This window comes from Candida pseudojiufengensis, assembly GCF_024610245.1.
Source record: "Candida pseudojiufengensis strain CBS 10847 chromosome Unknown scaffold1, whole genome shotgun sequence".
Classification (NCBI taxonomy): domain Eukaryota; kingdom Fungi; phylum Ascomycota; class Pichiomycetes; order Serinales; family Debaryomycetaceae; genus Lodderomyces; species Lodderomyces pseudojiufengensis.
In genome coordinates, this window is record NW_026261530.1 from 1,225,358 (window position 1) to 1,239,616 (window position 14,259).

A 14,259-nucleotide genomic window follows, 5' to 3' on the forward strand; every position below is an offset into this window, starting at 1 on the left:
TTGGTACTATCTCCGCTTTCTGCAATAAAAATTTTTAAAAATTTGGGCGAATGGTCTAGTGGTATGATTCTTCGTTTGGGTTATTCTCCTGAGCATAAATTTCGAAGAGGCCCTGGGTTCGATTCCCAGTTCGCCCCAATATTATTTTTTTTTGGTTAATCAATGGCGGCTTACAGTAAATTGAATGTTGTTGCTCATACTTACTTTAGAGCTTTATTACTTACCTTGTTCCAGCAATATTTACCTTACTCGAGATGGCTCATTTTCTTTTTGAATAAGAATTTGTTGTTGGCATATTCACGAAAGACAATAAATGCTCAAGACTATGTAAGATGGTAGCGATCATCTCTATCGATAATAATACTTTGACGTGTTTTTTTTGTAATCAATCAATAAAACACATCAAGATTATCAACCTTCGACTTCATCACAATGTTTTTAAACATACTATGTTTTCAACTAATAGCTATATCACTAGTGTCCGCAAATCTATTTGATTTTATAAATAATCAATTCGGAGGAAATAATCAAAGACAAAATCAAGGTGTTAAAAATCCACAAGAATATGAAAGTATGATGCTAAATCAAAAGTGTGATCACTATTTATGTCCAGATACTGGAATATGTGTCCAAGCCCCTAAATTTTGTCCTTGTCCATATCCTTCTTCTCAATTAAGATGTTTTTTACCAGATGGTAAATATATATGCATTTCAAAACCAGCAGGAGAGGGAATTAGTGATAGATATAATGATATAAATACCAACTTCAAAATTGATGCTAAAGATGATAATATACGTGATTGTGGTTGGGTTAATAGAGCTTGGAGAGGATTTGAATAAGAAGTTGGCGATGGAGTACACTTTATAGACTGTTACTGATGTGCTGAAACGTTGGTAACAAGCAAATATAATGTTTAAATGATCAACAATATTTTGTATGTCTTTTGCTGTATCTTTCTCATGGAGTTTAACTTAATCCCTAATATTGTTGAACGTATTAAGCTATTAATCTACATTTATACTTACAGTCTGGCGCGGTAAATTCTATGACTATTACTCATACTGAAAAATCTGAAAAATTTATTTTGTGTAATGTAAAAATTTATTTGTGTATTGTAATCATATCTATTGATAAATTTATTGGTTCATCATACGCTTTACCCATTTAGAAATTTACTTTCAACAATCATTTACTATTTAGACCGTTCCAACAGCTCAATTTTATCATGTTAAGAGCTACATCATCAATACAAAGAGCTGGTACAAGATCTTTGGCGACTCAATCTTTCAACTACCAAGTACCACAAGAATATGTATCAAGAACTCCACCATATTCAAAATTGATTGATAAATTGTTAACGGTTAAAAAAATAGTGAAACAACCATTAACTTTGGCTGAAAAAATACTATATTCTCATTTATATGATGTCGAGGAAAGTTTAACGTCATCAAACGTAGGGGATATAAGAGGTCAACAATATTTAAAATTAAGTCCTGATAGAGTAGCTATGCAAGATGCTTCCGCTCAGATGGCTCTTTTGCAATTCATGACATGTGGAATGAGCTCAACAGCTGTTCCAGCTTCCATACATTGTGATCATTTAATTGTTGGTAAAGATGGAGCATCTCAAGATTTAACTAAATCAATTGCAACAAATAAAGAAGTCTTTGACTTCTTACAGAGTTGTGGTGAGAAATACGGTATACAGTTTTGGGGACCAGGTTCAGGGATCATTCATCAAATTGTATTGGAAAATTTTTCTGCTCCAGGTTTAATGATGTTGGGTACAGATTCACATACACCAAATGCTGGTGGTTTAGGTGCCATTGCTATTGGTGTAGGTGGAGCTGATGCTGTTGACGCTTTAACTGGTACTCCGTGGGAATTAAAAGCCCCCAAAATAATGGGTGTTAAATTAACTGGTAAATTGTCAGGATGGACTTCACCAAAAGATGTAATTACAAAATTAGCAGGAATTTTGACTGTAAGAGGAGGTACTGGATACATTGTTGAATATTTTGGTGAAGGTGTATCGAATTTATCGTGTACCGGAATGGCCACTATCACTAATATGGGAGCTGAAATTGGTGCAACAACCTCTATATTCCCATATCAAGAAGCACACAAAAGATACTTGGCCCAAACTAATAGAGAACCTATTGCAAATGCTGCAGATGAAGTTAATAAACAGTTTAAATTTTTACAAGCTGATCAAGGTGCAGAATATGATAAAGTTATAGAAATTAATTTGTCGGAGTTGGAACCACATGTTAATGGACCATTTACACCAGATTTATCAACACCAATTTCGAAATTTGGTGAAACTGCTGAAAAAGAAGGTTGGCCAGAAACTGTTTCAGCTGGTTTAATTGGATCATGTACAAACTCATCATACCAAGATATGTCAAGGGCTGTCTCAATCATAAAACAAGCTGAGAATGTAGGATTAAAACCTAAAATTCCATTCTTTGTAACTCCAGGATCAGAACAGATTAGAGCAACAATAGAGAGAGATGGTTTAATAAATACATTTGAAAAGAATGGAGCAATAGTGTTGGCTAATGCTTGTGGTCCATGTATTGGTCAATGGGATAGACAAGATGTTTCAAAGACTTCAACCGATTATAATGCTATTTTTACAAGTTTCAATAGGAATTTCAGAGCAAGAAATGATGGTAACAGAAATACAATGAATTTCTTGACGTCACCAGACATGGTTACGGCGATGATATATTCAGGAGATGTAAATTTCAATCCAATTACTGACTCAATTGAATTGGCCAATGGTGAAAAATTCAAGTTTCAACCACCTCAAGGTGAAGATTTACCTCAAGAGGGTTTCATTAAAGGTAGAGAAGAATTTTATCCTGAAGCTAACCCACAACCTAAACCGGAAATAGCTGTCAGCGTTAGCCCTGAGTCAGATAGATTACAATTATTAGAACCATTTGAACCTTGGTCAGGTGAAGAATTAGCCACTAATGTTTTACTTAAAGTTGAAGGCAAATGTACTACAGATCATATCTCAGCAGCTGGTGTCTGGTTAAAATATAAAGGACATTTAGAAAACATCTCATATAATACTTTAATTGGAGCTGTAAACAAGGAAACTCAAGAAGTAAATAAGGCTTATGACTTGAATGGTGATCAATATGGAATTCCAGAATTAATGATGAAATGGAAAGCAGATGGAAGACCATGGATAGTTGTAGCTGAACATAATTACGGAGAAGGATCTGCTAGAGAACATGCTGCTTTATCACCAAGATTTTTAGGAGGTTCAATAATACTAGTTAAATCTTTCGCTAGAATTCATGAGACAAACTTGAAAAAACAAGGTATGTTACCATTGACTTTTGCTAATGAATCAGATTATGATTTAATATCAGCTGGAGATTTGATTGAAACTGTCGATTTGAAAAATATGATTGAACAAAATGGAGATAATGGGGGAACATTAAAATTATTAGTTACTAAACGCGATGGATCGAAATTTGAAATTATAGCTAAGCATACTATGTCGAAAGATCAAATAGAATTCTTCAAAGCCGGTTCTGCTATCAACTATATTGGAAATCAAAAAAGACTTGAGGAGCAACGAACTGCTTAAAGTTAGATGTAAATAGTTTTTGGATGCGTAGACGTGTATACCTATACAGATAGAAAAGAAGTTGAATGAGGTTTATGAAATGAACGTACAATTTATTTATTTTGAATTTATGGTTTTAAAGTCTATAATTAATTTCTCTAAGCATCAATTAAATCTTTTTTTTTATTATCATCTTCTTCTTCATCCTCTTCATCGTCATCGTCTTGATCTCTATCTCTACCATAAAATTCATCCAAGATTTTAGGGCTAATTCTATTCAACATTTCTCTTGGGTATATTCTTAATAATGACCAAGCTAAATCTAATGACTCAAAAATGGATCTATTTTCATATGGACCTTGGTTTATAAAATTCTTTTCGAATTTTTCTAAAAATTCTAATGATAATTTATCTTCAGTTGATAATGCTTCTTCACCAACAACTGCTTTCATAGCTGCGGCATCCTTACCAATAGCGTATTTAGCATACAATTGATTTGATACATCTGCATGATCTTTTCTTGTCATACCTTCACCGATAGCTGATTTCATCAAACGAGATAACGATGGTAAGACATTAATTGGTGGATAAATCGCCCTATTATTTAATTGTCTATCGACGAAAATTTGACCCTCAGTAATATAACCAGTTAAATCTGGAATTGGATGGGTAATATCATCGTTAGGCATAGTTAAAATTGGAACTTGAGTAATTGAACCATTTCTACCTTCAACTCTCCCTGCTCTTTCATAAATCGTTGACAAATCAGTATACATATAACCTGGGTAACCTCTTCTTCCTGGCACTTCTTCTCTAGCAGCAGAAACTTCTCTCAATGCATCAGCATATGATGACATATCGGTCAAGATTGTCAAAACGTGTCTTTCAGTTTGATAAGCTAAAAACTCTGCAGTAGTTAAAGCCAATCTTGGAGTAATAATTCTTTCAATTGTTGGATCATTTGCTAAATTCAAAAATAATGAGGTTCTCTCTAAAGAACCATTTTCTTCGAAATCTTGTTTGAAAAAACGTGATGTTTCTAAATTAACACCCATAGCTGCAAACACAATTGAGAAATTTTCTTCATGACCATCATGAACATCTTTAGTTGGACGAACCAAACCAGCTTGTCTACAAATTTGTGCAGCAATTTCATTATGTGGTAAACCAGAAGCTGAAAAAATTGGAATTTTTTGACCTCTTGCAATTGAATTCATAGTATCTATTGCTGAAATACCAGTACTAATCATTTCCTCAGGATAAATTCTTGCATATGGATTTATTGGTGAACCATTGATATCTAAATAATCTTCGGCAAAAATTTTAGGACCTTTGTCTATAGCTCTACCTGAACCATCAAATATACGTCCTAACATATCTTCACTTACGGGAATTTTCAAATTTTCACCTGTAAATTCAACTTTTGTCTTTTTAACATCAATACCTGAAGTACCTTCGAACACTTGAACTATCGCCTTTGATCCTCTAATTTCTAAAACTTGCCCTTGTCTGATTGAACCATCTGGTAATGTCAAGTTTACAATTTCGTTGAATCTTGGAAATTTAACATGATCTAATATGACTAAAGGACCATTTACTCCTGCAACTGTATTATAATTGAGTCTTGGTTTGATTTTAAAATTTTGAGTTACTGCTTTCTTGTTCAATTCATATAATTCTTTATTGGAAAGTGACATTTTGGTTGTATGTGATGGATTTTGAAATGATGTTAATGAATTGAAGTCAAAAATTGATTATCTCACAAATTCAAAGTATTTCAATCCTTTTGAGATTAATTAATTTTGTTGTTGCTGAACGCACTACAAATTTGATAGCTAACACATCCGTGCAGCAATAGTTTATTTGGCTTAAAGTATTGATGAAGTTGTATCTGTTATAAATCAGATCATACTACGGTAGAATAATGGCCCAATTGTGCCAGCTTCTGAGGTCAGTAACATATTATTACCTTTTTAGCTAGGCTAAATTAATTGCAAGGCTGAAACATGAATTAAGTTTTGAATGATCAATTTACAAATCTTTGAACAAAATTTACACGAAAAAATATGAAATTACATCAAAGTAAGAGCTAGAGGATTCGAAATGTCACTTGAAATTCATGAAAAACATAAATTACTTTTACCTATATACATCTATAAAATCTCACTAATCAAATCCCATTCATCTTTATTTCTGAATTCATTATCTAACCCATCATAATCCTCACCCATGTTAAAATTGGGCAGTATTTGATTTAAGAATAAATTTTTGAAATTCAAATTTTGTAATCCAATCAACTTATTATTATTCATATGATGTTGTTGCTTTTGTGCATAGGGAGACATAATTATTGATTTATATACATGTTCTAGTAGGAATTGGAAATTTGATTTTGCATTTAATTTTTTTGGAAGAGATGTGCTTGGTTTTGGATTAGATAAAGTTGCGTCGTTATTTAATCTTAGATTTAATTGATCTTGATTAGATATTTCACTAAGCAATTTTTCCATGTCACACCAATCTTCCATACTATAATCATCAGTATTGACCTTGAAATATTTTAGTATTTGTTGAAAATTTATAATAATTTTGACAATTATTACCAAGAATTCAAAAAAGTCCTTTATTGAAAGTTTATTGAAAGGTTTATTTATAATCTTATGAGGAATAGTTATTTTTTTAAAATTATTCGAAAAGGGTGATGTGTTTTCCCTCATTATTGGAATACTATTTAATTCCGCTGGCTCAATTGATGCGGACGTAGAGGTTGTTGATGTGACAGAAGATGACCTCGCAGCTCTTCTTTGATAATTAAGAGTTTTTGATGATAGCGGTAGCTTATATTCTTCACCCAATTTTATGATTTTTTCAGTTGCATTATTAATTTCTTTTGGTGGAGTGTCATTCGTGTCTTTTGCGTCCTCTTCATAAAAGTTGTCTATGTTTGGTGTATGATTAGGCAGTGTCAGTGAATTGTTTTCATGATGTTGCTGATACCCACCAGTCATCATCATTTCTTTCCTTTTCAATAAATCATAAAATTTAGAATCAGGTAAATATTTGCAAAGTTGGCTCAAGTATGGTAATTTCATTTTGAATATTGAATTTAGTTGACATTGAAATACGATAATTCTTTCAAGAAACTGATTAATTGATACTAAGTTATATCCTAGATATTCCTGTGTTTTCAAAACAATCTGATAATAAAATAGTAGTTTTTTATCATTTTTTTGGATAATCGAGTCAATTAGCACAAGAAACCTGTCAATTTGCAACTTTGATGACTGCTTTATAACCTGTGCTATTTTCACATTTTCAAAATCCTTAATTTCTTTATCTAGATTTAAGAGTTCATTTTCATAATTAGTAAATAATTCTGATTCCTTCTTTAAAAGTTTCAATCGAATGGAACTAATTTGATTCTCAGTCTTGGACTTTTCCAACTCCAACTTATTTATTTTTTTCTCCATTTTTTGCTTTGCAATGTCAATTGATTCATTTTTTAGTTTGGTATCAAGAAGTCTTAACTTGTTTAGCTGAGTAGATAAAATCTTCAAAGAAATTGAAGATACTGAAGACTTGTATGGCAAATCAATTTGAATTTGAGATTGATCATTTGAAATTAATAAATGCTTCACATTCTTGAACACTTGGTTCACCTGTTCCCCATATTTTTTCAATAAGTCATCATCATATCTAGCTTGTTCTTGATATTGATCCACAAGTGAATCCAAATTTGTTAGTAGACCATTAGAATTATTAGTCTCATGTTTTCCGTTTTGCATTCCAAGTGAGAAACATTTGATAATAGTTGAAATAATTAGTTAATGAAGTTGGTGTAAATTTAACTATTTTTTAGCGAATTGATATATCAGTTTTTGTGATAGAAATTTTGGATTTGTGCTTATCAAAATTGTTTCTTGGAACACGACCGTATATATATAATCGTTATCTAATTAAGAACTTCATATGCTTACTCGTTTCTCTTGAAAAGACATCACGACTTAGAGAAGTTAAAGTAAAGAATAATCAGTGTAAAGTTCTTTCTCTAGATTGTTTACTTTTATTTTTTGCTAAGTTATCTAATTTAGTCTATGTTACAGGAGCAATTGCAACTCCTAATTCTGAATCACCTTGACCATAATATAAATACCAATTTCCTTTAAATTGAACAATACCTTCACAAAATACAACCCGGTTTACTTGTCCTTCAACTTCATTGAGCAGTTCAGGTTTCAAAATCGGGTGTTCTAATCTTGCAATTGGGCCCTGTTTGATATTATCATAATCAATTAACATTGCATTGACAGTGTAAGTGTCTTTTGGTAAATCTTCTCCACCGGTAGTTGCAGCATTATATATGAAAATCCATTGGTTATTCTTACCGGCCATTTTGATTGGCGCTGGACCGCTTTCAATTAATTTGTTTTCTCTATTGAAAATGTGTTTTGCCCATATATTATTATTGAAATCACCACTAACTTTCCAATGTATCAAATCATCAGATTCAGCAAGATGTAATTGAGAATCTCCAAAAATCATATAATATTTTCCATCTTCTTTATTCTTTTCATTGAAAATTGCTCCTGATTTCAGCCAATTGTACCTTATTAAAGAATTTTTATTGGAAATCCATGCTAGATCTACCCAATTAGAAGGAACAACTGGACCAATTTTTTTCCAATGAAATAAATCTTCACTAGTTGCTACACACAATCTTGCTGTTTTTAAGTCATATGCAGTGTATGTGACTATAAATAATTTCAGTTTGGGATCACGTACAATTCTTGGATCCTCAATTCCGCCACCTTCTTCATATGGTTCCGTAGCTGTAATTATTGGTTTTTTATACTTAGTAAAATCAGTTCCATTTTTTGACCATGCAATTCCAACTGATGATAATTTTGCTGCATTTTGAGCTCTATATAGCATTATAACATGATCTTCAACTACTATTGCTGTTGCATTATATAAATAAGCACTTTCAAATTCAATATTAGGATCCGGTGTCATTATAGGATTATGTTTGTATTTTTTAAATGGACCTATTGGAAAAGTAGTTGGTGCCTTATAGTTCTTATCACCATCTTTTGAGTTTTTATTTATGACCGGAAATAACATGGTAGACTTAATCTATGGTTAAGTGATACACCTTTAGATTAGAAAAGAAATTCAATCAATTTTTGAAAGGATGTTGATGGTAACAATAATAGTAGGTTTCGTTACAACGAATGTGAATGTTGGGGTAATTATTTAATAAATTACGAAATTAATTTTCTACAAATTTGATATTTTAAGCGGTAGAGCAAGTGGTAGCTATCTGTCAAAACTTTAAGGGGTAATTTAAATAAAATTGTCTAATAAGTAGACTAAATTTTTTAGTCTTCCGATCATGTATACTTCAAAATCATTTATCTTTTAACCGATAATTCTTATCACGCAATACAATAAAATCGAAATCGCATTTAGTCAAATTGATAGAGTGTAATTGATTCAATCTAAGAACTTTTAGCACCCGTTACTACTTCAAATAATCATATATTTGCTGTATTTCGCATTACGTATACATGATTTGAATATTCAAGCCAATATAATCCATCAATTAAAGTCATTATTCAAACTATCATTCGTTAAATTATTTTATTTAAAGCATACCTAATCAAGGCTATATAACTTTTACAAATCACATCAACTGTTAATTTAAAAATTAAAATGGGACAATTATTATCACATCCAATTGAGGAGAAAGAATTGGATTATAAAATTCATACTAGATTATCATATTGTGTTGGATCAATGCAAGGTTATAGAATGACAATGGAAGATGCACACGGTATAAGGATAAATGAGGATGAAACCGTAGCGGTATTTGGGGTGTTTGATGGTCATGGTGGTAAACAATGTTCTGAATATGTAGCTGAACATTTACCAAAGGCAATTTTTAAACAATTACTACATTTGAAAGACGAAACTGAGAATAAGGAAAGAGAAGGAAATGAGAGGTCAAAGGAGAATGGACAATTGAAACTGAACAAAGTATCAACGATGAATCAAAAAGTTTTCAAGATATTAAAAAATGCATTTTTCAAAATTGATCATGATTTATCACATCATCAAGGTATGGTTAATTGTGGATCAACAAGTATACTATGTGCTATAATAGACAATAAAATCTATGTTGCAAACACAGGAGATTCAAGGTGTATCCTATCTACAAATCAAGGCTGTGCAAAAACTTTATCATTTGATCAAAAACCTAGTTTAATTGGTGAAAGAGTACGAATAGAAAATTCAAATGGGTACGTCATTAATAATAGAATAAATGAAATACTAGCATTAAGTAGAGCTATAGGAGATTTTAAATTCAAGACTCCATATCTCACATCAACATTAAATAAATTTGTTATACGGAATAAAGAAAATTTTTATAAACAACAAAATAATAATATTCAATCAGATGAAAAACCAAGACTTTTATCAAAACATTCTCAAACAGATCAAGACTATATACATATACCTCCTGAATTATTTCAAGTAACGGTTGAACCTGATATTTTAATATATGATTTAAAAGTATTACCAGAACCAGAATTTATAGTAATAGCATGTGATGGAATATGGGATTGTTTTAAAAATGATCAATTAATAAAACTTATAAGGGATAAAATAGTATTAGGTTGGAAATTAAATAAAATTATTGAATATATTTTAAATGATACATTAACAATGGCAAATAATTATACAGGAATAGGATTTGATAATATGACATTATTAATAATTGCATTACATCCAAAAACAAGTTTAGAAGATTGGTATAATGAAATGATTTTTAAAATTGAAAAAGAAAAAGGTTTACATTAAAATAATATAAATTATAGTTTTGTATTTATACATGTGAATAGAGATGATCTTAATATTTAAGGATACGGAGAATGAGATTGAACTCTCAATCTTACAATGTAGTTTTAAATTTGTAATTAGTTTTGCTAACCTGTATACCTATACCTATTATTTTGATGCTAATAATATATATCCGACTATATATTATTAGTCACGTGATCTAAAAGATCGACTGATAAAAAGAAGTTCTAATAATAATTCTTAGGCTAAAAAAATAAACCCTTTAAACTTTTGATCTACTAATATTTGAAATAATATTACTTTGCAACCAACTTCAACTTCAAACTAAGGGCATTTTTATATTTCATTTCATTAGCATAATATTTCAAATTACTTTCAATTGCATTTATAAATTTATCAAAAAGTAGGAATTCAAGTCTTGAGCATAATTTTAATCGCATATACTATTTCATAGCAAGCACATTATTTAATTTTCATTTAAATCTTTAAACACTAGTAACTAACAAATGAACTATCTCAATTTAAAGACCTTGTTTTTATAATCAAGCCTCACTATAACATCACATAGCATTTTATCATAACATTTAAAAAAACATTCTTCATAAACATTTGCATAAATCACATACATCTTTAAAAACCACGCATAAACAAAAGGTTTACTCATGACAGATATAGAAACTTATAAAGATCCAATAATATCTTTAATAAAAGATCCAAATTTAAATAAAGATCAAACAAAGTCTTCAAAAATCATTCATTTAATTCAAGAAATTTCAGAAAGAAAATTAAATAAATTATGTTCATCATCATTTATAATTTTACAAACTTTAGAAAAAATTCAATTAAAATTTAAAAGTTGGGAATTTTTATCATTAGATTATAATTCAGATACTCATTTTGCAAATAAAGATGATAATATTAAAATTTTTAATACTGGAATTGCAGATAAAGTTATGAATATATGTATTGAATTAAATCATAAAATGATTAAAATTTCATCAGATATTGATTTTATAAGTAAAAGTTCCAAGATGTTGAGTATACGAGATTTAATGTCTGATGATGGAACTATGTTAACTTCATTAATATTAAGAATTATAAAATTAAAAAATGAAGTTATTGAACAATTATCTATATCATATTCAAAATCAAAATTAATTTTAATTGGTAGAGATTTAGAATTATTAAATAAAGATGATAATGATAATGAAACAATTGATTATTATAAAACTTTTATTATATCACTTTTAAAACAATTAAATGATGCTATATTAATAAATGATTTTGATCAAAAATATGAATGTTTAGCAGTTATTAATGATTTAGAGAAAATGTTTGAAAAATATAAATTAGAAAAAATGATTGATAAAAGTATTGAAGAACATGATCAATTAAGAGAATTAGAAGAAAGTAATACGCGATCACAACAACAGCAACAACAGCAACATACTCATGATGTACAACAACAACATCTTCCAATATCTAGACCTCAAACATCACTATTTGACGATGATGACACCTCCTCAAATGGAAAAGATTCTCAAAGTCCAGATGAAACATTTTCAGAATATTCAATGACTTCATCAACTCAATTACCAATGGTTCATTCAATAACTCATCAAAAACATGATCATCTTCGACATGATTCATCATCAATTTATGATTATAGTTCAAGTTCAAACATGTATAAATCAACTATTTCAGAAGAATTACCTTATTTAATGACAGCTTTTAGTTCTGCAAAGAACATAAAAGAAGATATTAGTCATTATGAACAAGAAAATAATCAAAATCAAACACAAACAACCAACAACAAGAAACAACTGAAATATTCAAATTCTCCAACCAAAGAAAATCAAAAACAAACAAATACTACATCACAGAGAAAACCTTATTTTCCAAAATCAAATTTACCTGAATCTTCATTATATAGTCAAAGTAAAATTTTAAAACAACTGAATTTAAATTATACATCATCAATATTAAATAATAATAATGAATTATTAAGAAAATTAGGAATTCGACCTCAAGTTATTAATATACCTGAAGATCAATTCAACGAACTAAAGAAAAAAGAAGAACAACAAAAGCAAAAACAACATCTACAACAAAATCGAATACTGCATTTTAAGGATAACAGATTATTATTAACTGAAGAAAATATACTACATTTAAATAATGATATTCTTGATTAATAGTAATATTAATTCCATGATTTAATAATTCTTTTCCTCAAACAAAATTTTCTATATATTAATCCTTATTTGAATGACAATTATATAATTCTTTAACAAAAGATTCACCCCAAAATCCACTAGTATATTTTGAAATATAGTCAAATAATCTTTGAAAATTAAAATCTTTTTTTTCTTGAGGTAATGTTAAACTTTCTTTTATTGCATCACTTAAATCTTCTGTATTCCAAGGATTTACAATTATTGATCCCTTTAACAGTTGAGCTGCACCTGCAAATTCTGATAATATTAATGCACCTTTTTTATCTTGTTGACATGCAATATATTCATAACTTACTAAATTCATACCATCTCTTGTTGAACTTACTAAACAAACATCACTAATATTATAAAGAGAAATTAATTCATCAAATGGTATTGATTTATGCATATAATGAATCGGTACAAATTCAACAGTACCAAATTGACCATTTATTCTACCAACTAATTCATTTACAGTTGCTCTTAAACTTTGATATTCTTCAACATCACCTCTTGAAGGAACAGCAACTTGAACTAAAACAACTTTCCCAATCCATTCTGGATTTTGTTGTAAGAAAATTTCAAAAGCATGTAATTTTTGAGGAACTCCTTTTATATAATCTAATCTATCAACTCCAACAATAATTTTTATACCTTCAAATTTATTTTTTAAAGATTCAATTCTTTTTTTAACATTGGATTTAGTTAATCCATCAATAAATTTATCAACATCAATTCCTATGGGAAAAGCACCAATTTTAATATTTCTATTTTCATATTCAATACCATTTGGTAAAGTTTTAACATTTGGAACAATTCTTGAAACTGAACTTAAAAAATGTCTTGCATAATCATAAGTATGAAACCCAATTAAATCACAACTTAAAACACCAATTAAAATTTCTTTTCTAACAGGTAAAATTCTATAAATTTCAGATGAAGGAAAAGGAGTATGTAAAAAAAATCCAATTCTTATATTTTTTTTGGTGGTACCAATTTCATTTCTTAACATTTCTGGTAATAACATTAAATGATAATCATGAACCCAAATCATATCATTATCTTCAACTTGTTTTGAAATTTCAATAGCAAATTTTTTATTTGCTTCAATATATGCTGCCCAAGCATTTTCATCAAAATTCATTTCACCAGGATGATAATGAAATAATGGCCATAATATAGAATTTGAAAATCCATTATAATGTAAATCTGCTATTGTATCACTTAAATATATTGCTGTACAATTAAATTTTGAATTTAAATCTTCATTTACTTTTGATTGTTCATTTTCTGGAATTTCTAAACCTGGCCAACCTAACCATTGAAATTCTGTTGATTTTTTTAAACCTTGTAATGCTGTTACTAATCCACCTGATGACATTGAATAATCATATGTACCATCATCTTTTCTTTTTATGGTTACTGGTAATCTATTAGATACTACAAATACTTTTCCTTCTACCATTATTTAATTTGAATTGATTTGTTTATTTATTTATTTATTTATTTAGGTGTGCGTGGGTTGTAATTTTTGCAATAAAGTGAATTGATAAGTATAGATAGTGAGATTTTTTTTAAGTCAATTGATGATT

General features: G+C 29.3%; 8 protein-coding genes across 8 annotated transcripts; 4 read left to right on the plus strand and 4 right to left on the minus strand. All coding sequences in view use genetic code 12, as the record gives it.

The window, feature by feature from the left end:
- Window positions 1–432: 432 nt before the first annotated feature.
- KGF55_003650 (uncharacterized protein) lies at window positions 433–840 on the plus strand (the record flags this gene model as incomplete). Its single annotated transcript, XM_051758467.1, has 1 exon — window positions 433–840. The coding sequence occupies one exon, from the start codon at window positions 433–435 to the stop codon at window positions 838–840; it is 408 nt and encodes a 135-aa protein (XP_051614022.1).
- Window positions 841–1,226: 386 nt separating this feature from the next.
- On the plus strand, window positions 1,227–3,611 carry ACO2 (aconitate hydratase; the record flags this gene model as incomplete). The annotated part of the gene is made up of 1 exon (XM_051758468.1): window positions 1,227–3,611. The coding sequence occupies one exon, from the start codon at window positions 1,227–1,229 to the stop codon at window positions 3,609–3,611; it is 2,385 nt and encodes a 794-aa protein (XP_051614023.1).
- Window positions 3,612–3,748: 137 nt separating this feature from the next.
- VMA2 (H(+)-transporting V1 sector ATPase subunit B) lies at window positions 3,749–5,287 on the minus strand (the record flags this gene model as incomplete). The annotated part of the gene is made up of 1 exon (XM_051758469.1): window positions 3,749–5,287. One exon carries the CDS (start codon window positions 5,285–5,287, stop codon window positions 3,749–3,751), a length of 1,539 nt encoding a protein of 512 aa, XP_051614024.1.
- A 456-nt stretch (window positions 5,288–5,743) lies between these two features.
- On the minus strand, window positions 5,744–7,375 carry KGF55_003653 (uncharacterized protein; the record flags this gene model as incomplete). The annotated part of the gene is made up of 1 exon (XM_051758470.1): window positions 5,744–7,375. The coding sequence occupies one exon, from the start codon at window positions 7,373–7,375 to the stop codon at window positions 5,744–5,746; it is 1,632 nt and encodes a 543-aa protein (XP_051614025.1).
- A 307-nt stretch (window positions 7,376–7,682) lies between these two features.
- Window positions 7,683–8,711, minus strand: KGF55_003654 (uncharacterized protein; the record flags this gene model as incomplete). The annotated part of the gene is made up of 1 exon (XM_051758471.1): window positions 7,683–8,711. The coding sequence occupies one exon, from the start codon at window positions 8,709–8,711 to the stop codon at window positions 7,683–7,685; it is 1,029 nt and encodes a 342-aa protein (XP_051614026.1).
- A 591-nt stretch (window positions 8,712–9,302) lies between these two features.
- On the plus strand, window positions 9,303–10,451 carry PTC4 (type 2C protein phosphatase; the record flags this gene model as incomplete). The annotated part of the gene is made up of 1 exon (XM_051758472.1): window positions 9,303–10,451. One exon carries the CDS (start codon window positions 9,303–9,305, stop codon window positions 10,449–10,451), a length of 1,149 nt encoding a protein of 382 aa, XP_051614027.1.
- Window positions 10,452–11,113: 662 nt separating this feature from the next.
- On the plus strand, window positions 11,114–12,646 carry KGF55_003656 (uncharacterized protein; the record flags this gene model as incomplete). Its single annotated transcript, XM_051758473.1, has 1 exon — window positions 11,114–12,646. One exon carries the CDS (start codon window positions 11,114–11,116, stop codon window positions 12,644–12,646), a length of 1,533 nt encoding a protein of 510 aa, XP_051614028.1.
- Window positions 12,647–12,704: 58 nt separating this feature from the next.
- Window positions 12,705–14,132, minus strand: TPS1 (alpha,alpha-trehalose-phosphate synthase (UDP-forming) TPS1; the record flags this gene model as incomplete). Its single annotated transcript, XM_051758475.1, has 1 exon — window positions 12,705–14,132. One exon carries the CDS (start codon window positions 14,130–14,132, stop codon window positions 12,705–12,707), a length of 1,428 nt encoding a protein of 475 aa, XP_051614029.1.
- Between the last annotated feature and the right edge of the window lie 127 nt (window positions 14,133–14,259).